The sequence below is a fragment of the Podarcis gaigeae genome (genome assembly GCF_964106915.1).
Source record: "Podarcis gaigeae genome assembly, chromosome: 12".
NCBI classification, from domain to species: Eukaryota; Metazoa; Chordata; class Lepidosauria; order Squamata; family Lacertidae; genus Podarcis; species Podarcis gaigeae.
In genome coordinates, this window is record NC_139688.1 from 25010340 (window position 1) to 25034634 (window position 24295).

Consider the following 24295-nt stretch of genomic DNA (forward strand, 5'->3'; position numbering starts at 1 on the left):
GAGGGGGCTTGTTTTAAGAAATCTTCTTCGGATGTGTCTATCAGCTACAATGTGTCAATGTCTATTACATTGAAATGTGTATTTTAAGAACAATTCTGTTCTGCTCATCCTGTTTGTTCTGGGTCTCTCTTTTGCTAAGTGTCCCTTTTACAAAAAGAAGAAAGAAAACTATTCAGCAGAGTCCCTCGCTTCTTGGCTTTAAGGCTTCATGACCTGCTATCTTTATATGTGCTGTAAGGGTGCCTGACCTTCAAGGCAGAGAGAGCAGCCACCTGTCCTGTCATCTCAGATGATCTCACCCTTTACATACCCAGCCGATCACTGTACTCCTGCAGATCCCATCTCATCAGGAAAACCCTTTCCATGTAATGTAGGAACTGGGCCTTGAATGTGACAACACCCACCCGCCGGAACTCCCTCTCATGATATATCAGGCAGGTGCCATCGCCATGGTCCCTTCAGTCCCTATTGAAAACCATCCCTTCCAACGAGCCTTATCTCTAAACCACTGAGCCTCTTGGGCTTGCCAATAAAGAAGGTTGGTGGTTCAAATCCCCACAATGGAGTGAGCTCCTGTTGTTCTGCTCCAGCTCCTGCCAACCTAGCAGTTTGAAAGCACGCCAGTGCAAGTAGATAAATAGGTACCACTGTGGCAGGAAGGTGTTTCCGTGTGCTCTGATTTCCATCACAGTGTTCGGCTGCACCAGAAGTGGTTTAGTTATGCTGGCCACATTACCCGGAAAGCTGTCTGTGGATAAACACCGGCTCCCTCGGCCTGAAAAGTGAGATGAGCACCGCAACCCCATAGTCACCTTTGACTGGACTTAAACTTCCAGGGGTCCTTTACCTTTTAACTATCAGTGAATATTTTTTTAAAAAAGGAAATATTATCTGTATTGGCCTATGAATGAATGAATGAATATATATGGTTTATTATTTAGGTTTTTGTTTTTGCTTCAGGGTGTTTCACAGGAAGTGATTCGTGCATGAAATTGCCATCATCTCAATGATGGTTTTCTGGGGCTGATGTTCTGCTGGACGTGTTCCATTATTGGCTCCAGTTGGTAGGAATCACTTGCTTCATCCTGGCTGTGTAGCTGGTGTGGCAGAGAACAGTGATCGTTTGGAGGGGCCGCCAAGGATGGGAACTTTAACATGATAATTGCCAGAGTGTTTGTGAGTGGGATCTGAGGGGTCTCACTCTGCTCTTGAAATCCCCCATGCTACTTATTGCTAGCTAGCAGAGCTGCTCCAGCAGTGAGTGATTCCTGGTGGTCTCCTAGCGTTGAGTCCCCAGACAGTGTTGTTGGGGCATAAGATTGCACACACCCTTACTTTGAAAAATGTACACAGGTCCAGCTTAGACAACTTACAGTATATGTATTCAGGAGTCCAGCTTTTCTTGGTCCCTTCCCCCATTTCTTTTTAAATGGATCTTTCCCTTATTCCCAATCAAAGGAAGCTGCTGAAAGCAGGGAGCTGGGATAGGGAAAGATGTGTGAACCTCCCCAGGTATACCAATGTTTCCCTCCTATTTTAGAGCTGGGAAACCAGGACCCTGCACTATTTTTGGAAGGGTGCAATGAAAATAAGTTATGTTGGAGAGTATGGAGTTATGCAACCCTCCCAAGCAAAGGAGATAAGTAGATTACAACTTTTAGAAGACATCTGAAGGCAGCCCTGTATAGGGAACTTGTTAAAAAAAAATAATGATTAATTTTGTTTTTGTATATGTTGAAAGCCGCCCAGAGTGGATAGGGCTACCAAGTCAAATGGGCAGGGTATAAATAATAAGACGATGATGCTGATGGTGATGATGATTGAATAGGACATTCCTATTTTCATCGGAGAAATGTTGGAGGGTATGTACCCACTTGGAAGTAAACGTCACTGAACTCAATATGGCTGCACTTTCAAGGCACAAACAGAATTAGCACTGGCAGCCAACACACAGAATATTTGTTTTTCAAAGTCGTATGAAGTCTTGTTTGCAAGATGCTTTATCAAGGGGCGAAACATTTCAATGGCTTGCATCTTTGTGAGGCCTTCCTTTGCCACTGAGGCTCATTGCATCTGAATGTGATGTTCTGCTTAGAATGCGTCTCGGCAGACAAACATGCATTTTTGCAACAAAAATATTGAACAGCCTTGAACACAAAAGGGAAGCTGTTGAAAGAGCCCAAGAAATAAATAAATGAACATTCAAGGCAGCGCAGGGCGGAATGTTGCTTCACAAGGCTTGCCTGTCTCTCCAAACATCATAAATGTTTAAAAACCTGGTTCAACAAGAAGGAGATTATCTGTGGCACAAATGGGAAGAGATGTGTGTTTCAGAGAGACTGTTTCAAGTAGGGCTGCCAGGTTTTTTCTTCAGAAGCAATTCCATTATACTGTGGAGATCTGTGGAGCAATGTCCATGTTGCTCAGCTGGAAATTTCCAACTTGAAGAGCTCACATCACTTGCTGACCTTTTACCTGCCTGCTCGGCCTTAATTCAAAACCATTGCTCATCTTCTGCTGTGTGTTTTGGAAAGTGGTTTGTCTGTCTGATTTCTACACATCTGGACACCTCTTCAAATATCCAAATTTTACATTATTATTCCTGAGATCAAGGAGCAGGTTTTCATCTATGTTTAGATAGAATTGGATGCCACTTGGAATCAAGATGGTGAACTGTGCCATTCAAAGCAGTTTTTAACCAACATTTACATATTTGTTTCTGAGATCAAGAAGCAGCTTTTCATCTATGTTTCCCTAGGAAGAGGGACTGATTGTTAAACCTCGGTGGGAATTGTTGCTGCTAACAATTCTCAACACCCTTTACAAACTACAGTTCCCAGGATTCTTTGGGGGAAGACATGGCTATTAAAATGCTATAAGGATGCTAAAAACGCATGGTGCAGATGCGGTCTATGCCACACCATGTATTAAAGGGCAAAAAAAAAATAATGTATGCTTTTGATAACACATTATTTTAAACTTTTCAGATATTCTGAAGACTATTATTTGCAGATAGTTGGGAAACTACAGAATTGTACGTGGAAGAAGAAGCCACAAGAGTATGCCAGATTCAGGTAAGTTTGTTTCTTTAATTCTACAAAACTGTCTGCAGGAGAGCTGTCTATGAAAATGTGATATACTGAGATAATCAAAATCTTGGGGTTTTTTTTACATCTGTTGTACAGAACATACAGTTGTCTGCTTCTTGCTGCTTTGGGAATAGAATGCTATATTAGGGCAATTTTCAGCAGTGCAAAAGCTGAAGGAATGAATAGAAATACTGCTTGCTGCCCTGGGAGGGAGGGTAGGATATAAATTAAATACCTTCACTATATAAAGAAATGCATAGCAGAATTAACCCAAGCTATTTCAGTGGGTTCAAAAGCAGTGTTCGTTCTTTACATATAGAGAATGGGTGGCATGTGCCTTTCAACAATGACACAGATTCCGTAGATTTGTGGGCAACCGTAGGAGATTTATCTGTCTTCCACCCATGCCTTTGCACTTCAACCTTGTGGGCGAAGCTTTCCATTAAAGCAATTTGATATCGTTCCCGATACCAGAATCCAAGGAGATGAAGAAGAGAAGTCTTCCGACGTTTTGCAATTATTATTCTAGCAGCTGTTAACTAGCATAATTATCAAATCCTTAAAGAGTATGTTCTTTGCTGATGAGAAGATTACTGCTGTGGAAAACCTCAGAGGTCCTGTATAGAATTGCTGGGACACATCTGATACACACTAACAAAGATCTTAGTTCTCTGAGTGGTGGTCCTTATGTAGCCAAGGGGATGGGGAGAGAAGCACACCCCAGTATAGTGCAGTAGGAAAGTATCAGCAGAGCTAACTGTTTGCAGAAGAACAGAACCATCTTTATAGAGGAAGTAGGACTTGGGGGTTCAGAAAAGGGCAACCAGAATGATCAAGGAAATAATAATAATAATAATAATAATAATAATAATAATAATAATAATAATTCATTTATACTCCACCCATCTGGCTGGGTTGCCACTTCTGGGCAGCTTCCAAGACATAAAAACATCATAAAACATCGAACATCATAAATTAACCAAAATAATAACAACAAAAACATACATTTATTGTGTGTGTTTGTTTGTTAAGTAAGAAAACTAATAAAAAGCATGTTAAAACATAAACATCAAACATTAATAGTATCAATCTTATCCAATATAAATGTCACAATAACTTTAAAATAAGCAACTTATATCAAACAAAGCAACATTCAACAATCCATCTGAATCTAATAGTAAACAGTAAAATTAAACCTCAGCAAATAATAATTAAACAGTTCTGCTTCCATGGTCAGAGTCCCCAATGCTGCTTAATGTCAGTTGCTGGAAACCACAGGAAGGGGTGTTCTTATTGTGTTTGGGTCTTGCTTGCTGGTTTCCCACAGACATCTGGTTGGCCACTGAGAGAACAGGATGCTGGACTAGATGGGCCGCGGGCCTGATCCAGCAGGGTCTTATGTTCTTAACACTTTGGGGTGGGTGAAACTCTGCAAAGCAGCTGAACGAGAACTGGGCATGCCAGAGGCGCCAGCTTACGAGGGTGATTAGGGAAGGCAACGCCCTGTGATTAATGCTCTAAGCTGCACTGAAGTCTGAAGTTACTGAGACTATTACCTCTGAGTTTGATGGGCTTTGGGTCATGCCTCCGAACTCTTGATGCAGATGTGTGGCAATGAGCAATGGAAGCTAATTTTAAACAGTACCCGATAAACAGTTTGAAAAACTATTTCATTATAACTCGCATGCAGCAGCGGTGACATTATCTTTGTAGAAGGTTACCAATTAGTTGCGTTTCAAAAACAACCCACAGATTTACTTATTTTTAATGTGCTTTTCAATATAAACTCAAACTATAGGTTCTGCAACTGGAAGATAATTAAGAAAATGAGGCAGAATCTAAGGCTTTTGTTTTTGGTCTGATTTTCCTCTAATAGAATGAGGCAGGGTGACTTTTTGTTTCTGCATACATAACCAGCTGAGTTGCCGGTGGTTCTGAGGGAGAAATGTTTCTTTAACAAGTGCCTGTTTTCATGTAACTCCCCCTGCCCCCGCCCGATATCTTCTCCTTTTTGCACTTTTCAGAAACAGGATATTAAAATTTCACAGAGATCTTGCTTTGACAACACATCAGAGGCTGGCAAGAGTTCTGATCTTTTAATACATCTGAGAAAACAGGCTTCTCCTCTTAGAACCGACTACATCCCCTGAATTTCTCAGTAATTGTGAAGACACACATGTTGTGGATTGATGTCTCTGTGCCCCCATTAGAGAAGTAGATCAACCAACCATCTGGGGTGCCAACATTCTTGGGGAGTCTGTTTCCGCTATGGAAATGTCTTGAAAAGGAAACTGCTGCTTAGAGGAGGCTCATCATGACCCTTGGGTTGCAGTCTTCTACAAGCTTAGGAGTAAGTCCTACTGAAAGAATAGATCTCACTTTGAGTAGTAGAAGAAGAAGAAGAGTTTGGATTTGATATCCCACCTTTCACTCCCTTTAAGGAGTCTCAAAGCGGCTAACATTCTCCTTTCCCTTCCTCCCCCACAACAAACACTCTGTGAGGTGAGTGGGGCTGAGAGACTTCAAGGAAGTGTGACTGGCCCAAGGTCACCCCGCAGCTGCATGTGGAGGAGCGGAGACGCGAACCCGGTTCTCCAGATTACGAAACTACTGCTCTTAACCACTACACCACACTGGCTCTCAGTAGATGCCCATAGGATTCTGCTCAGTTGCTCTCCTTACAGCTGTGGCATAACTGAGACTCTTCTCATTTTTTCTGGCTTCCCAGCACTGAGCCAGCAAAGATGATACTTGGAATGGCAATCCAGGCCATTTGCTGCCTCTGACTGTCTGTGCAAGGATGCTCCAACCAAGTGTAATTTCACACATGCAATATGATGCGCACAGCAGGCGCCTGGCTTTCATCTGGAAGTCAACTGTAGGTTTTTGGCTGACACTAGCAGGCTTTTATGCAGATAGACCAGAGTTGGGGAGCATTCTCTTGTGGACAAACCTACAGAGGTGGCCACATGCCAGCTCTGGGGGTGGTCAGAAGCAAAAGTGAGCGAGGCAACTGATTCCAACCTTTTATACAGTAGGCTACGTTCCAGCCAAGCAGAAGTCAAATGTTCCACGCGTGCACACAGGGGTGCCAACTTGAGTGAAATATTGGGGGGATTCAAGGCAGCCATGCCCTGTATAATTGATTTCAAGACATGGCACGTGCACACCATTTAAATGGCAATGCCCATCAATTTTTTGGGGGACCCTCAAATATTTTACTGAGGGGGGAAGTGACCTTGGCCCCCAGGAGTTGGCTTCTATGCACACATGTATCTCTCCATCTGGGCAAGCAAGAGGCATTCTCACACTTAAAAGACACTTTTTGGTCAAGCAAAAGCACTTGAGAATGCAGAGCTGGTAAAATATGGTTTAGATATAGGTGACGTGGCCCGAGGTCCCCCATGTTAGTGGAATCGTTTGAATAATGCAGACAGAGTCCAGACAGAAAAGAAATTGATAAAACTTTACTGAGTAAAGAACAATGTATAACACAAGGAGATAGAAACAGAGGGGTTTGGTCTTTCTTAGGTCAGGCGTTATTCATAGCAGGAAAACATGCAAGGGGAGAAACCGTCCAAACTGTACAGCCAATCAAGGCATGAGTTACTTGAAGTAGTCTGATCTAGGTGGCAGCAACACACCCACCAGTTGGCTGACTGTTGACAGAAGTAACCCTTAGTTTACTAACTGAATGATCTCTCCTGTTGCACTTCCAACACTCTATCCATGGTATATAGACCATGTGCAGATGAGCCATCCCTAAGCCCGTGGCTGGCTTTGCAAACTGACTCCATGCAACAGAGTGAATTAGTCCTTTAAGTCCTTTAAGGGGAGAAAGCAAGTGGCATAGTGTGGGTTGCTGGTGCCCGGGGGTGGGGCAAGTGTTGTGCCCACTGGGCAGCTGGGAGGAAGTAAAGAAATGACGGACATTGAAATAAAAATAAGCAAACTGCATGCCAGTCAGCTTTTGTTAATTCATATTACTCATTGTCTCATTGCTCAGCATATGAGAAGGACAGACCTTGGGCTTTGCATGTTGATCACCAATACTTGTTGCCAGGCACAGGTAAAGCCACCAGCAAGCAGCTCTGGCAGTGTTTTCTGGCAGTGTATCATTACATTAGGTAAGAGGTATCAATGCGTGCAGATATTTGCATCAGTGTGGGATCTGCACTCCCATGCATAGCAGAAAAAAACAACCATGAACACAATGGGCTGAGTTTATATTGGATCTAAACAGGCTAAGGAGGACAGCCATGACACATCTGTAGCAAGTTTATAAATACAGACCTGAAGATAAAACTTGGAAGTAGAAGAAATCAAAGCTTTTCACATTTCCTTCTAAATATTAACAGGGTGTAAAGGACTTACACTGCTATAATCACCATGTTAGTGACTTGCTTTCTTGAAGCCTGTCACACATTCCCATCTATTATTGGCACTGTATCGAACATGCAAGAAGACCGATATTTAATTAATGAGCAGCTTGCAGTGGTGATCACGCAGAGAGGGCTTGACACATCCATCACCAGCAAATGTTCCCTGACACATAATTTAAAACCAAAAGTTTGAAACAGGGGAAAATGTCAATCACAGAGCACAGTCACAAATCAATTCTCTCCGGCTGCTCAGTGAACCACACGACATACTAATTAACCTACATTTTTGGTGTCTGTTTCTGCCCTAAATACAGGGCCGTTATGACTCTAAGCTAAAGCAACTGTTGAAACAGGAAGGAAAGGTTGAGGGCAGAACTTGATGCACATCAAACAAAAGCAGCAGGAGGAAAGTACCATATTTTTCGCTCCATAAGACACACTTTTTTCCTCCTAAAAAGTAAGGGGAAATGTATTTGCGTCTTATGCAGCAAATGCATGGTCCCTGGAGCTGAATTGCCCAGGGGTGAAAAAACAAATTGTGCTTTTTTTTTTTAAAGAAAGAGGGAAGGGGGTGTTGAAAGGAAGCCAGTGAGCAGCTGATCGGCAAGCGATCAGGAGGGAGATAAGGGACACCAGTGATAAAGGAGGCTGCCTGGGAGGGGGGAGGTAAAAGCACATGGATCCTCAGGATTTTTGCATTGGGTCATCCCAAATTCACCATCAGATCACATAGCATGTCCATGGCTACAGCCTGCACAACCCCTCCCCCCATGCACCCACTGTTTCGTGGGACTGCAGTGGCGCAAAAACATGGTTACAAAGCACAGATCCACATGGATTCTCAGGATTTTTGCATTGGGCTACCCCAAACTCACTGTCAAATCACATATCATGTCTGTGGCCACAGCATGAACCACAAAAATCATACATCTACTGTTTCGTTCAGAATATATTTCCCCCCTTGTTTTCCTCCTCTAAGAACTAGGTGTGTCTTATGGTCAGGTGCGTCTTTTGGAGCGAAAAATATGGTAGCTTCGGGTGTGGGTGATATTAAGCAGTGAATCAACCTGGGGAGGAGTGCTTATCCCTTTCCCTGCCAGCCACTTCTCCACTATAACCCCACTTAGCTGCTGCTTCCTACCACATCCAACAGTTCCACAGGGAGCTTTGCATTTGCCTACAAAGGTCTGCAATATGGGGAGGGCAGGGAGTAGTCTTGGAGGAAGCAATTCCAGAAGCTGCACAGAGGACATGGGTTAAGTACTCTTTTCCCCCAACACGTCTCCACTCAAAACCAGCACCTCCCAAAGCCACTCTTCCTTAGGTCAGACAGCTGTGTGACTTTTCTTTAGAAACGTAATGTATAGTTCTCTGTAGTCTCCCCATATTCTTATTTGATAATAATAATAATAATAGACACAATCTACATCTGATGGAAGGAGACCCATTTGCTTAAGCCCACATTAGTCCAGTCATGCACAAAATAGGGAAAGGGGGTCCAGGTTTTAGAGAAAGGAAATTTTGTGAGGGTATACTGAGCACTTGCTCTGCTTGCAACCCCATGCTTTTCTCCCAAGCCAAGCTGGAGTTGGGAAACTGAGTCTGCCGGTGGACCCTTTTATCTTCTGCCCACCATGCTTGTGCTCTACTACTGAGCTATGATTCTTCGGTAAAGGATGAGCCTTTTTGAACTTCCTCAGGAGCAGGCACCAGGTGAATCCACTCTGGCTCCAGAGGTGGTTGAGGACTCAGTGCCTACAGGTGAGTCTCCCCCTGGGCCCAGTAACCCTTCAGCCTCTCCTGAACTGCAGAGGCTCAGGGCAGAGAGGCGAAGGGAACTGGTTTCTCCCAGGAGGAGTGCTCGCCTTAAGGCCAGGAGAGGTGGGTCTCCTGGGGGCCGGGACTGCCCCTGGCCTCAGAGAAGATAAAGGCCAGTCAGCCCAGTCCCAGGTTGCGGGAGCAACGTCGTTGATGAGCTGTTTCGGCCAGCATCCAGTCCTGTTTCCTCCAGAGTTCCTGTCCTTGCCTGGCTTCCCGCTGTGGACCCCGCTTCACCTGAGGAGGACTGTCTGCCGACCCTCAATTCAGGTCCTGGACCTCGCCCCACGGTAACCTCCCCCCTGGACCAGCACAGTGGCGCTTTCAGGATGAGGGAGCCGGCGTTTGTCCACAGACAGCTTTCCAGGTCATGTGGCCAGCTTGACTAAACCGCTTCTGGCACAATGGAACACCATGATGGAAACCAGAGTGCATGGAAACACTGTTTACCTTCCTGCCACAGTGGTACCTATTTATCTACTTGCACTGGTGTGCTTTCAAACTGCTAGGTTGGCAGGAGCTGGTCCCCCATAATAGAATACATGGAGCATATTTATAATGGTGTCAGTATAATTGTGGATGTTTCAAATGCCCTAATGCCATTATACCATGTGCAGAATGCAAACTATCCAATTTGGTGGGAATATCCAATAGTGTGGGAGTTCTGGAACGTGGGGTGTTTGCAGATCATCAGTATTTTCAAGTGAGATTCCATCACATACTGTTAAATTCAGGTTGTGTCATTAAAGTCTTGCACCACAAACCTGCTTCCCTGAAAGATAAGATTTTGTGATAAGAAAAGGGATGGGAAAATGCACTGAAACATATGAGATAATCCTTGCTTTGCCGCATCACCATCTAACCTTCCTGCAAACCAATTCAAATGAATGCTTAATAAATAGTGAATGTCATTTAATCTCCCTGCAAAGAAATCAGGATGAATGCTCAGTAAACAGGCCATCTAGAAGTGACCATGACTGCTGGTTACTGCCATAATTTTTTTTTAAGCATTGGATTATAGGTAACTCCCAAAGCCATGGTTCTCCATCATTTTGAATCTAATGAGCCTGAATTTCTGCCTAAAGACCTTCTTAGTCAATTCAACGCAGCAGCAGAGCTGTTCATAGCATATCATTGGAAGCAAGCTTCAAAACAGCAGTGGATTAATAAATGTTTGAGAGACCATTTGCCTGGGCAAACTTGCTGAGCAGGTGCAACAAGCAAGGAACCCCAATTCTTTCTTAAAAGATTGTATGGCTGTCACTTATATAGCTGCTGGTGAGCAAGCTTCCCCTAAAGCTGAATTACTCTAATTGTCCCACAAGTTTATACTGAGGGCTGTAATTAGTGAAATGATTCCCAGAGGGTGTTAGCCTCTTGCAGCAAAAAACAACAACAGAGAGTCTTCTTTTGACACTTTAAAGACTGACAAATTTATTAAGACGTAAGTCGCCATAAGCCATGAGCTTTATGCTAATATGAATTTGTTAGTCTTTAAGGTGCCACACGACGGGGTGAGCTCCTGTTGCTCGGTCCCTGCTCCTGCCAACCTAGCAGTTCGAAAGCACGTCAACGTGCAAGTAGATAAATAGGTACCGCTCCGGCGGAAAGGTAAACAGTGTTTCCATGCACTGCTCTGGTTCGCCAGAAGCGGTTTAGTCATACTGGCCACAAGACCCAGAAGCTGTACGCCGGCTCCCTTGGCCAGTAAAGCGAGATGAGCGCTGCAACCCCAGGGTCAGCCACGACTGGACCTAATGGTCAGGGGTCCCTTTACCTTTAAGGAGCCACAAGATCCTTTGTTGTCTTTGCTGAAACCAGCGGTTTTCCTTGAAATAAGTGGGATAAATATTGCATTGTTACGTGTGTTCTTCCTTTTCACTGCCTGTATTTTGAGCTTTATTTCAGAATACATTCTGTGCTGCAAACTGGACACGTTTCAGTTGTGTGCTTCAGCCCAGAAGCAGGGAGGCAGCGAAGGCTGGACCTTGAGCCACAACATAGGGGACCCAAAAGACTGCCCAGAAAGCAGCAGGTGATGATGGTTGTGGCAAACAGACCCACAACATCACTTTGGCTGGCATGGATGTGCCAGAGCCCCCTGGGACTGGTGCTGGTCTCCTCTTCTTCCCTTTCTTCTTCTTTACTTGGGGGGGCTGGCCAGCTGGCACATCCATGGTTACAGATGATTTTGTTATTGTTACTTTAAAATTATGCCTACAACAAAACGATGCTCTTTCCCAGGTAAATGTGCTTAAGCATCAGGCTAATCGGAAGTCAACTGTAGTCATGATGGTGTTGTGATTTAAGCGAGTTTTTAAAAAATAAAATGCAAAACTGCATATTATTATTTTTTTAAAAAAAAACATGGTTAGCTTGATCTTTCTTTCTCTCTCCAATGTATCAGGAATGTAGAAACAGTTGTAAAGTACAGAATGGTGGTGTTGGGAGAACAAAAGAAATATTTATTTGCTGCTTTAGAGATTTCAGAGAATCCCAATGGAAACAGAAGCTGAAATTGTCCATTTTGCCTTATTTGTCCTATATCCAGAATGAAAATCAATCCAACAAATATGCTCAGTATTCACTGTTGCTGTTTTCAGTCTGCAAATGATACATAATTGTAGGTGTGTCCCATTCCCCTATTTGCATTGCATTTCCTTTGTATTGAAATGAATTATCCTTTCAACTGAAATTAATGGTGTAGAATAATGTTGCCTCTGTCAGAAACTGAGCTGCAGCGGAATGGAAACAGCACTGCATGCACAGAACACAGGTTGGAACAGACATAGGCAAACTCGGCCCTCCAGATGTTTTGGGACTACAATTTGCCATGGAGCAAATTGTGATTTGTGCTGCAACATGCGAAGCTGATCCATAGGATCTGGCTGCAAGAAAGAGAGATAAGACGGATGAGCTCAGTCTCAGTCTACAAAAACAGCAGGAATAGCTCTAGGGTACACAGAAAGGTATTTGCTCATTAGATAATGCCATTTTTTTCTGTAAACATCAGAACTGGTCTGATGCAGCCTGCCTCACACAACCTGTGAGTTTGCCAGCAGTGAAAACCTTTCAGTTTAATAAGGGTGCCATTGTCAGCCTGAGTATTTTAATGAAAATTTTGCTGTTGCTGGTTTTATGAGTTGTGTTTGTTTTAAACCTTAGTGTTTCTTCTGTTCTGTTCTTTTATTTTGCTTGACTTTGGACATTTTAATGATTAGAAAAGCCAACTTATTTGTTTCATAAAGCATTATAAATGATAATAAACTCATGCAAAGTCCAATGTCAAGGATGGTTAAGTTGCTGGGAATTTAACTGAAGGGACCTCTACTCATTGTATATGATCCCCCCAAAAGAGAATGTCTCTACTGCAGAACGTCATCAAGTTTTATTGTGTTTATTGATCTCTCAAGAAAGAAAAATGAATAATTTCAAACTGCTCTTCTGTTATTCCCTTTGTGGCACAGCGTTGCGTCGCATTAATATCGCACTGCCTGACTGTGTTTTATCACATTAGCTAAACCATAACATTAATTGGAAACAATTCTTTTCTTATTAGTTCTTTTATGCTAGACTGTTTCCGATTATATTGAAGCATTCCCTTTTATGCTGGGGGCAATAAAGAAGAGGTGTGCACCATCATTGCTAATGAACGTTATCCATCACAAAGGCATTTCAGTTGATGCTCAGATCTTGAAAGCCCAAACGTGAACTGTGCTGCCCTAAACTTCTCTTTGGATTGCATGCAAAGACTCCAGAATACCTTTGGAAAGCAGGAATTCAGCTTAGAGCTGCATTGAAATGGTCAACTTCATAGGTTCAATTTCATATTTTTCTGCCATGACTTAACATTGGCAGCTCTGCACCATATTCTTCATGGTAGTGACTGGGCTGGTCAAAGCATGAATGAAATTTAAAAAAAAATAAAATTGCTGGCACAACAGACAGCCAAGAGAGCTGGCGGAAGCAGCATGGATGCAAAGCACTTCCTACATATTCAAGCACTTTCTTGGGGAGTGGGGGACACAAATGTCCAGTTTAAAAATGAATCTTTTTTCTTTCTTTCCAGGGAAGTAGTTTTGTATTCAAAGCACTTTCTCAGTGCCTGGAATGCAAACTTTTTCTGCAGAGGGGGAAATGCTCTAGTGTTAGGAGCACCTTCATTTAACTGAGGGGTTTTCCACACTTCCGTCCAAGTAGTTTTGCCTTTCCCCTGATGCTGCCTCCACCCTGCAAAACCTCCCCACTGTTTAGCACTAAATCAGAACAGCAATTGAAAACCTGATTGCTGTTTTCCAAAGCAACATGGCAAATGGAGACGTAAATGACCCCTCACAATCTGATGACCATCAGTTAAAGGGAGCCTCTTTGAAGTTGAGTTTTCAGTGTTGATCAGCTAAAATGGAAAAAAGTAAGGTCTCAGACTTAGAGCCTAAAAGGATACAACAAAAAAGGAAAGCGGATTGGAAGGAAGGAGGAAATAAGGAAAGTCAGATGCAAGTTCTTTGTTCCAAGTTCTTCTGATGACTATCGTGGAAAAATTCAAAGAAAAAACTCTGTGCCTCTTTGCTGTATGGATGGGGTGGTTCCTCACCCTTTTCTTTCCTCCTTTACTGGAGTGTCCTGGGGCAGCTTCTACCAGGTGACAGGTGATGGAGCGAGGAGCCTGGCTTCTCAGCAGAGTTGTTTGTGGTCTTGCATCCCTCCTCTTCCCTCCTCTATTACAATCAGATGCACTGGGTGCTGCCAAGGGCCACGCGTAATAAAGCTGGTTTTGTTTTGTGTTTCTTTGCCTCCCCCACAACATTTATTATGCTGATCATTTATTTATTGTTGTTGTGCAGGTCAGAGCTTGCCTCGTGCTGCGATGCTGCTCACAACTTTATCGCTTCTCAAAATAATACCCCGCTGGGAAGCAACATGAGTTATGAAGTGGACAACAAGAAAACCATTCACATCACAGAGGATATATTCAGAATGCTGCCTGAGGTAATAAGAGTTCCTTGGATGGTTTCATGGCCATAAAAATGTAATCTGAAAGACACACACACCTTCAATCCTTTGGTATTCTGTGGGTGCCTCCAGAACCAGTATTTTGCAAGAAGGGCTCAAGCACATATCAAGAAGTGTAGGTTTGTGTAATTAAAGTAGATTAAAGCAATCTGTTGCCTTAGTGCAACAAATCGTTTAAAAAACAACTTTTTGTGATTAGGAAAGTGATGGGGAAATCCATTGGAAAGGGTGGAATGAATGAATGATTCATTGGGAGATGCATTAGTACCCAACAAGCAACTCAGGATGAAAGCAGGAGGAATGCTCTGTGCCATATAAGCTCTCCACAAATAAATCAGAATAAACAATAAAGTTGGCATAGTTTAACCTCCATGCAAGCAAATCAAGATGAATACTCAATCAAGTGGGGCATCTACAGGAAACCTCTGTGGTGCTGTCCCTCAATACTTTTGCTCTATTCCTCTTTTTTCTTCATTTATCAGTAACCTAATAGCCAGAGTTCTGTGGGTGATGGGCCAATTAGAACCAAAATTCCCAAAGAAGCCCAGTCAAGAGCAACACAAAAAAGGTGTAAATCGAAACAACCACGTCAAAGCAGAAATTAACACAGTTTAAGGCAAATGTCATAGGATAGAGAGAGCCATGAAATGATCCCCACACAGTTGAAAGCCACCACCCTAACTCTCCAATTAAGATAGAAATTAAAAAGTATAATCAATGTGTTGTATTCAAAGTTAGTTCTGCTCAAAGTACATTCACTGAGATTAATTAACATGACTAACTTGGGTCCATCAATTTCAATGGGTCTATTCCGAGTAGAACTTGAAAGACCTAAAACCTTTTTTGCTTGGTGCCTAAAGAATGTTAACAAAGGCACCAAGGTGAGCCTCTCTGGAAAGGACATTCCACAGAAGAGGTCATCTCCTTTGGAGCCACCCTCTGCATCTCAGATTGTAGGGGCCCTTGAAGAAGAAGGGTCTCAGCTGATGATCTCAGGGCCCAGGAAGAAACCATAGTTCAGTGGTAGAGCATTTGCTTTGCATGCAGAAGATCCCAGGTTCAATCCATGGCATCCCCATGTTGGGTTGGGATAGACCTCTGCCTGGAACCCTGGAGAGCTACTGTCAATGTAGACAATAATGGGTTAGAAGGAATAGCAGCCAGATCCTATATAAAGAGATGTTCCTAGGCATATCTGACTGATTCCAGCATCCCCAGGCTGTGAAGGCTCCATCATCATTTTCAGACCAATGATCAATAAATAACTTTTATAGCAGCTTATTAGAATTAGTGGTGGTGGACACAGGACCTATGAACTCTTGGTTCTGCTATGCGAGAACAGAGTGCACCCATTGTTTGTGTTTTTAGTCACAGCCCCTGGATTACCCATTCAAGAACTGTGCCGTGGTTGGAAATGGGGGGATCCTCAAGAACTCCAGCTGTGGAGCAGAAATTGATAAATCCGACTTTGTATTTAGGTAAGAAACTCTAAACTGTGATGCATACCTTGCACAGGGACATAGGCACTCTGACACCGGCATCCTTATTTTTGCAGTTTTTCTTGCCCGTTTTCATAAGCCTCAGACATGTTATCAGAAGTGCATGATTTCTACTTAAGGACAAATTTCTGGCCACTTTGAAGAGCAGAAATGTGCTCTGAAATATGTAAGTAGCTCACACGAGCATATCTGTGGTCAGTTCCTAGGTGACATTTCTGTTCTCTTAGGGTCTGTGAGAGCTGAGGCTAATAGTAGTGAGAGACAGGAAATTCAACACCCGCTCCCTGTTTGCTGTGGTTCAGACAAAAATGTCCCAATGATGATGATGATGAAACCTGGCAGTGGCATCTGCATTTAGTGCCACATCTAGTTTAACTCTTAGGTTTGCTTTTGTTAAGAGAATGGCTACTATGCACAGAAAGAGGGGTCTCCTGTTGCCCTGCCACTGTTGTGTGTGTGTAAATATCTACATCAGGATCTGCTGTCCCTGTGGATCCTGCCACCTGAGGCAGTCTCCTTACCTTGCCTCATGGCTGGACTGGCCCTGTGTGTACAATATTTACAGCAGATGCATGTTGAAAGTCCCACTGCAGACAATAGAGCTTGCTTCCTAGTTACGTGTGCCTAGGACTGCAGCTGTAGGGAACAGACTCAAGTGACATGTTGAAGAGATGTCTGGATGCTATAACAATCGTATGTTTGAAGTGGCTCCTAAACGGCTCTTGTAAAACTTCAGGTGTAACCTTCCCCCAACAATGGGAAGCATCAGTCAAGATGTTGGCAACAAGACAAACCTTGTGACAGTCAACCCGAGCATCATAGCACAGAAGTGAGTATGACTGCAATGTTCTTTGTGTGACTCGTGTTTAATTGCTTGATTCTCCATTAGAGAAACGCATCGGCATGTCACCACTACAGCCACTGAATTGCAATTGCTTCGTTAGCGGTCCCAAGCTCCCTTTTAACTGGCAGCCTAATGCAGATTGAAAGCCCTTAAGCTTTTCGTGCTTTTGGAAAGAGCTGAAGCTTTGGTGAAAGGAATAAAGCAGCCATTTGCGATTCTGCTCCCACAAATTCTCAGCTGTGCGGCAAAAATCATAGCCACCATCTAAATCAGGGGTGACCATTGGGGGGGGTGTTGCATGCTAATGGTGGGGCAGTGGCAGAACAAGGGGTTGGGGGAAAATTCGATTCAGTTCCCATTTCAAGGCTAATCTACCTAATTCACATTATCCAACACATCACTGTCCTTTGAAATTCACACTTCTCCAAATGTTGCAATGCTGTGCTCCAGCCAATTCATTTTTACCAGGGTGAGGGTGTGCACAGAAATGCAAATATTAGTGAAAGTAATGTTTTGTTAGGGGAAATGACATTGAAAAAAAATGTGTTCATTGGCTTAAACTATGTACAAAAATATGTATATTAGGAGAAATTCACACTAAGATACACTGAATTTTCTTGAGGACATGAAACAACGGTCTGTTGTTAATACATGAAGAACTGAACTTAAGACTGGAAAAACGAGAAACTAAACTTCAGGTTTTTGCCCATCCTTAGTCTGAACCTGCACTCTCTCTTTTTCCGCCACCCCCATTTTCTCTCCATTCTTTCAGCCTCTCCTTTGTCTCTTTCCCCCTTTTCCAGCAGGCTGCAGCAGGTGGGACATACTGCTTTTGCAAAGGTTCTGAAATAATCACTTGCAGAGGACTTCTGCCATCCCAGATCTAAATGGCAGTCAGGTTCTGCTTCCAGAATCTTTCACATTCACCAAGTTATTTTAATGTGTGTGTGTTCATAGAAATTATATAAACCACTTGAGAGAGAGAAAAAGTCTCCAAGTAGCTCAGAGTACTGGCCTAGCTCACATGTGGCACTAAGCCAAACTATGTATGGTTTAACATGAACAAGCAATCATGCTAGTGCACAGTTTTTTTTAAAAAAAAAACCACACCTACTTCTCCCTTGCCACACCATTGGGAGCTAAGCCATGGTTTCACTCCAAGCTTGTGGTTAAGTGCTTGTGGTTACTTTGTAGGAAAGAAACCATGAGCTCAGGCACTCATGACCTATAACATAAGACAAACCATAGCTTACTTCCTAGTAGCGGAGCAGCAGCAGGACTGTGAGAGAAGTGAAGTGGCCTCATTTTTCTTACTGTGCACCACCACACTTGCTTGTTGTTGTGTTTGTTATTATTTATTAAATTTATATACTGCTATGGCTTAGTCATGCTGGCCACATGACCCGAAAGCTGTACGCTGGCTCCCTCGGCCAATAAAGCGAGATGAGCGCCACAACCCCAGAGTCGGCCACGACTGGACCTAATGTTCAGGGGTCCCTTTACCTTTTTAAACTATAGTTTGGCACACAAACACTACCACCATAACTCAGTACAACAGCTAGTTTTGCCATACAAAGTGTGTTGATTAGATAATAAATAGCAAATAAACAGAAATGGGGCAACATTTAGTCTTCTTTTCCATGTTATTTGCTTCCAGGGGTGGGGTGCGGGAACCATTTGCAAATAATATGGAATTGCGCTATATTCCATGCTGTTTCTGGAAGCGGCTTTCGCATCATGTAAAAGCTCAAATATAATATGAAAATTAAGGAAATGCAGCTAGAGTCTCACAGGACTGAACAGGGCATCGCTCCTGTTGTTTATATAGGTGGGATTTAATTCTCATTCTGTTTCCAGTGGTGAGCAGTTTATAAAATATAATAATTGACCCCACTCAATCGCACCCAGAGTATCTGTACTGATGAAAATTTTTCACATGTCTTTTCGTCTCTGCAGATATAACAAACTGAATGAAAAGAAACTCACCTTCCTGGAGAACATTGCAAGCTATGGTGAAGCTTTCCTTTTGCTCCCTGCCTTTTCCTTCAGGAGCAACACAGCAGCTTCTTTCAAAGTGCACCAAACTCTGAAAGAGTTCAGCGCAAAGCAGGAGGCCATATTTTTCTATCCCAGATATCTCAGAAATCTTGCCCAGTTCTGGAGGACTAAGGGCGTCAAAGCCTATCGGTTGTCTTCAGGCTTTATGATCACCAGTGCGGCTGTGGAACTGTGTGAGAACGTGAAGCTCTATGGCTTCTGGCCTTTCTCAAAAAGCATCGAGGGCATGCCTATTAGCCACCACTACTATGACAACCAGCTACCCAAGCCTGGCTTCCATGCAATGCCTAAAGAGTACAGCCAGATTCTCCAGCTCCATGGAAGGGGTATCCTCAAGCTGCAGTTTGGCAAATGTCTAACTGACTAGGCCAAGGTAGGTTTCTTTGTGGGAATGTCCTGCATTTCATTAAGCCAGGGGAGTCCCATGCCTCGCATCGGGGATGGGGAACCAGATGTTGTTGGACTACAATTCCCAGCCCTAGCCAGCATGGCCAATGGTCATGTACGATGGGATTTGCAATCAAGCAACATCTGGAGGGCTAAAGTTTCCCCACTTCAAATGTTTTAGGCAGAAAATTCCAGCCTGGCCTGGATGTTCTTGCAATGATTGAGCCTGCTGTGTAACTTGCAGGGCAGCCCTATAAGGTGGCCATTTCTTGCTTTAAAAGAAAAAGTGAGAGTGGCCAAAATTACATTATGTTTGATTAATCACCAAATGCCAGAGAAGCAATAGGGGATTTTAAATTGAGACAAAACTGAAGTGACTTGTCTGACTGCTCATTCATCAGTGAAGTGATGCAAGCTGATTTATTCATTTGGACTTCTCTTTAACCCCTCACCCTTTTTAACCCAGAGGCAGATAAATGCCAACTGTAGCTTGTGATGCACATGTGGTACGGTTTGCTCACAAATTAATAATAGTCGTGGCGTATTTTCTTCTTTCAGTTCCAGAGTGATGATTGCTAAGAAGAGAATTTGTATGCACCGCTGCGGTTTGATGTTGGATTTGATCAAATGTCAACTTGTGAGCATTAAATTGTGCTACTATAATTCAGAAGTATTTTGCACTTCAGGATGGCAGTCTTTTCCTTTTTTTTCCTACCATAGTGGCGTGTGTGACTTTAGATTACTGTAACCTGCCCTTTTTCTTATATGGAAACAAAATTTTTACAAAACCCAGAATATCCACGAGAGAGAACAAAGCCAAATCTCAGGATGATAGCTGGCAGTTACATTTGTAAAACTATTTATTCTTTTTGTTTATGCCATCTAAGAAGCAGTCTGTCTTAGTATCTTGCAGCTATAATATGACTGCACCATTTTGCTGATCTGCAAACAATTACACGTGGTTACATCTTCAGCTGGCAGTCTGAAGCGCCGCAACCCACAAACAGTTTTACCTCCTCATTGTTGTATACAAAGGACTGTGCTCCAGGTCTCCTACATTTTGTCATAATGATTTCTTTTAACATGGAGAAAGGGCTTGAATACCTGCTCGAGCATCTCCAGCATCTCCAGCATGAACAAGATGTGACAGGCCAGCTAATTTATCCTTTATTCTCACTTGTGGCATCAGAGCTGGAGCTGTGGTGGGGTGGGGCTGTCTAAAACAACAAAGTGCAACAAGGAAATATAAGCAATTTTATTTCAACTTCCCCCTTTTCCATTTAAAGAGACACCCACACCCACTTCGTAGTTGAGCTGAAGAGGTGTGTGGAAAAATATCTGTTTGTTGAAAGCCAGGCATCCTCCAGTCATACAGCGTATTGTTCCAGTTTTAAGAGCCAATGGGACTTTCGGGTGAGGAGAGTGAAATATTCCCCTTGCCTGTGTGAGGAGCACAAAATTCTCCCCCTTGCCTATGGCTTACCTCCTTGCAGTTTGACCCACAAGGTGATGCTGCCTCCAACTGGACTTAAGTTCTGGAAGTCAGCCCTACTGGGAGGAAATTATGGACTACACAGATGACATAATGAAGGGAGGCAAGTTAGAAGGTAAAGCAAAATTAGATTGTTAATTGTTGGCCTATGTGTTAGGATGGGGCTGTGGGCAGGACTCTGAGGTGAGCCAGGAGCTCAGGAAGACCTTGTTGCTCAAAAGGGCTAACTGGAATAGGACACTGTCTCATGTTCCTTTCTATCTAGTTTAAGTGAACAGAGTTAGTGCTTCACAGAGAAACTGCCACCTGAACATCATGTTCTCGCCACACGGGGCAGCTATCCACAGACCCCATCAGCTCATGAGAATTTCTGACTTACCAGCTTTCTGTCACGAAAGGTTGCTGTGGTTCCAGGCTCCATCTTGTGCACCTGTGAATCAAGGTATATTTTTCAAAAGCTACATCTGTCTCTAATTGATGCATGTTTTACAGAAGAGCTTCACACTGGGCTTCTACGTTTAAATTCTTAATGCTCATTTCATCAGACTACCTATTAGAATTAAATTATTTAAAAGCCCTGATTAAATTTTCTTCTATCAATATGAGTCAAGAGGGAATAAGGTACATAATGTTACCTAATAAAAAACCATCATATGCCCCTAGAGTAACATTTTCAGGCCATTTGTAGACCTCTGTCATCTAATAAGGAGCATGGCTTCCGAAATAACTCTGTGGGTTGAGTCTTCCCTAGGTGAGGAAAACGAGGGAGGGTTCTTTTTCACATGGACATAGACATAGCAATTTCAGAAATGGAGGCTAGTTCTATGTTGGGCTTAATTTGGGCAAAACAAGCAGAAAGCAGTCTAACCTAGCTGTGAATGGAAGTCCACTGGGGGCTTGATAAACCCAACTTTTTCCTCTGAGACCGTAAATGTTTGGCTGGGTGTCAGACATCTGGCAGGCCATAAGACAAAGGACACCTGGCAGTCCTCTGGCACCACCAACACTGGCTGGCATATGGCCCCCAGAAGGTTGCCTGAAAAGAATGTGGCCCTTGGATTGAAAAATGCCCACCACCCCTGCATTGCATGCTAACACACACACACTCGATACTGCACACTGTTTACATTACTGGACGTATAGTATCACCAGAAACCAGTGCTTTTTTTCCTTCTAAAAAAAACAGGAGCCAATACTCACCATGTTGTTGTTACAGTACGTGCCACTGTACTGTTGTTTTTAACAGCAACAAAAAGGTGCTGGTATTGCGTACCCTTGAGTACCCCCTGAAAAAAAAGCACTGCCGGAAACTCAATTTTTAAAGTTTCTCTGCAATCGTGAGTATGGTACAGTGGGTTTAGAATGTGAGGAAATGGGTTGTTGGGACAAGATGTGTCGTCCGCATCTGACACAGGGTGTTTATCTCCCACAGACACAGAGTTGTAGAATTTTAGGATTGCAGAGTTGGAAAGGATCACGAAGGTCATCTTATCCAACCCCCTGCCATGCAGGAATATTTTACTCAACATGGGGCTCAAACTTGTGACCCCGAGATTAGGAGTCTCACGCTCTTCCGACTGAGCTATTGAGCTGTGAATCCCACAGAGGGTCAACTGCTGAACAAGGTCCTTACAGGGAATCCTTATACAGACTTTTCTCGCCCTGTGACGACAACAACAGGCGTCTTTCATTTATAGTTGAAAGGTTGTCTTTAAAAGACCATTTTACGTATCTCAGTAAATATTTGGATATCCTTTCCTTTCGGCATGTGATACTATCAGGCTTCACCAACCTGGTGCCCTCTGGCTATTTTGTACTAAAGATTCAATCACATGCCAAAGTTAATGGGGATTGAAGTCTAAAACAGCCAGAGAGCAACAGGTAGCTGTAGGCTGGCCAAGATTGACGAACGTTGCATTTCGGGATATTTATACTTGAAAATTGTAGTAACTACTTGCAGCTTCTTGTCTCCTACAACTCTCACTGTATTGGGACCTCCCTTTTTCATGTTACTGTATGAACAAAAGAAGAGCCAGCTGGATCAGGCCAATGGCCCATCTAGTCCAGCATCCTGTTCTCACAGTGGCCAGCCAGCTGCCAATGGGAAGCCCAAGCACAGCATCAGGGCCCAAGCACAACAGCACTCTTCAAACCTAGGATTCCCAGCAGAGGTAGAACATAGCCATCATGGCTGGTAGCCATGGATAGTCTTCTGCTCTAGGAAATCTCCTCCATCGAAAGGTCCGGTGTTGCCAGGAGGCATTTGATGCTTTAAAATCTAAATGTGATATTATGGTCTGTTTGAAACTGTTGCTAAGCGTCTGACTGTATTAATGTATGGATAACTTCTCTTTCTGTGTGATGTATTGAGAGGAGTGCTGTGCCATACTTCTGTTTTTAATTTTATTGTACTTTGAGGTAAAGTTTTATTGTCAGCCAGATGATGTCGTTGATGCTCTGTATTGATGAAGTGCCTCAGTGCCAAAGACTGTTTGCTTTCATGTCATGGTGTATACAGTGGATGTTGCACTCATTGGATGTTGCACTAACTAGATGTGAACTGGAATATTTTTGCAATTTTATTTGGAAATTAAAAAAACAACAACGCCTTGTTATAGCCATGTCTTCCACTAGATTATACACATGCCTTCAGCCAGATCAGTAAGACTCCAGTCCTAAGCACACTTACTAGACAGTAAGCTTCAAAATGGACTTAAAAAGGTAAAGGGACCCCTGACTATTAGGTCCAGTCGTAGACGGCTCTGGGGTTGAGGTGCTCATCTCGCTTTATTGGCCGAGGGTGCCGGCGTACAGATTCCGGATCATGTGGCCAGCATGACTAAGCCACTTCTGGCGAACCAGAGCAGTGCATGGAAACACGTTTACCTTCCCACCGGAGTGGTACCTATTTATCTACTTGCACTTTGACGTGCTTTCGAACTGCTAGGTTGGCAGGAGCAGGGACCGAGCAATGGAAGCTCACCCCATCGCGGGGATTCGAACCGCTAACCTTCTGATTGGCAAGTCCTAGGCTCTGTGGTTTAACCCACGTCCCTTCAAAACGGACTTACTTCCAAGTAAATGTGCATAGGATCGCACGGGGAAAACATACCTCACCTGGGATTTCTTCTGCTCTAGCTTTGGTGCTCTTGCACAGCTTCCATTTATTGCAATGAAACCCAAATCATGGACCTTGATGGAATCACTGGGCAGGGCCAGCCCAAGACAATGGAACACACACACAACACACCCATACCCTGCACACCCTGCTTCCTCCTCTTCCACTGCCTGGGGCAACTGGAGGTGGCCCAGGGAAGCCCTGGCATGCTGAAAGCAGCGGGGAAGAAAGGTTGGACAGGAGTAGGCAGCAGCGGAGGGACTGTCTCCCTCAGGGTTACTGGGTTGGTGGCAATGGCAGCCACTCCTATCCACAGCCAAAGGAGAAGTGGAATTCCTCTTTCCAGATCTGCCATCCCTTCCAGCTGCCCCAGCCTGCCGCCTGAGCTGACTGCTTTGAGTGGGCTCTGCCACTGGGTTTCTGGAAAACCTGTTTGGAAGCATCAGCCCATTGAAAGGTTTACACACCCTGATTCTGAACATTTGTGGCTCTTCCTCTCTTCAGCTTAGTCATCATAACCATGCAACCAGTAGCAAAACCAACAATGAGCACTGTAGGCCTTTGACAATGGCACATCATGTAGGGAAAAACAGGC

The 24295-nt window shown here is 43.5% G+C and overlaps 1 protein-coding gene across 2 annotated transcripts in view; it reads left to right on the forward strand.

Annotated features, from left to right (window-relative positions):
• Positions 1-23199, forward strand: part of ST8SIA6 (ST8 alpha-N-acetyl-neuraminide alpha-2,8-sialyltransferase 6) — a 41712-nt gene extending 18513 nt beyond the window's left edge. Inside the window, exons 4-9 of one of the 2 annotated variants that reach the window (XM_083705070.1) lie at positions 2988-3074; positions 14134-14278; positions 15671-15780; positions 16538-16630; positions 18602-19076; positions 19655-23199. In XM_083705070.1, coding sequence (XP_083561196.1) covers positions 2988-3074; positions 14134-14278; positions 15671-15780; positions 16538-16630; positions 18602-19070 — 904 coding nt within the window. In that variant the 3' untranslated portion in view covers positions 19071-19076; positions 19655-23199. Of the gene's footprint in view, positions 1-2987; positions 3075-14133; positions 14279-15670; positions 15781-16537; positions 16631-18601; positions 19077-19648 lie in introns of both variants that reach the window. The other variant, XM_083705071.1, reaches the window with a different exon arrangement.
• Positions 23200-24295: the final 1096 nt, after the last annotated feature.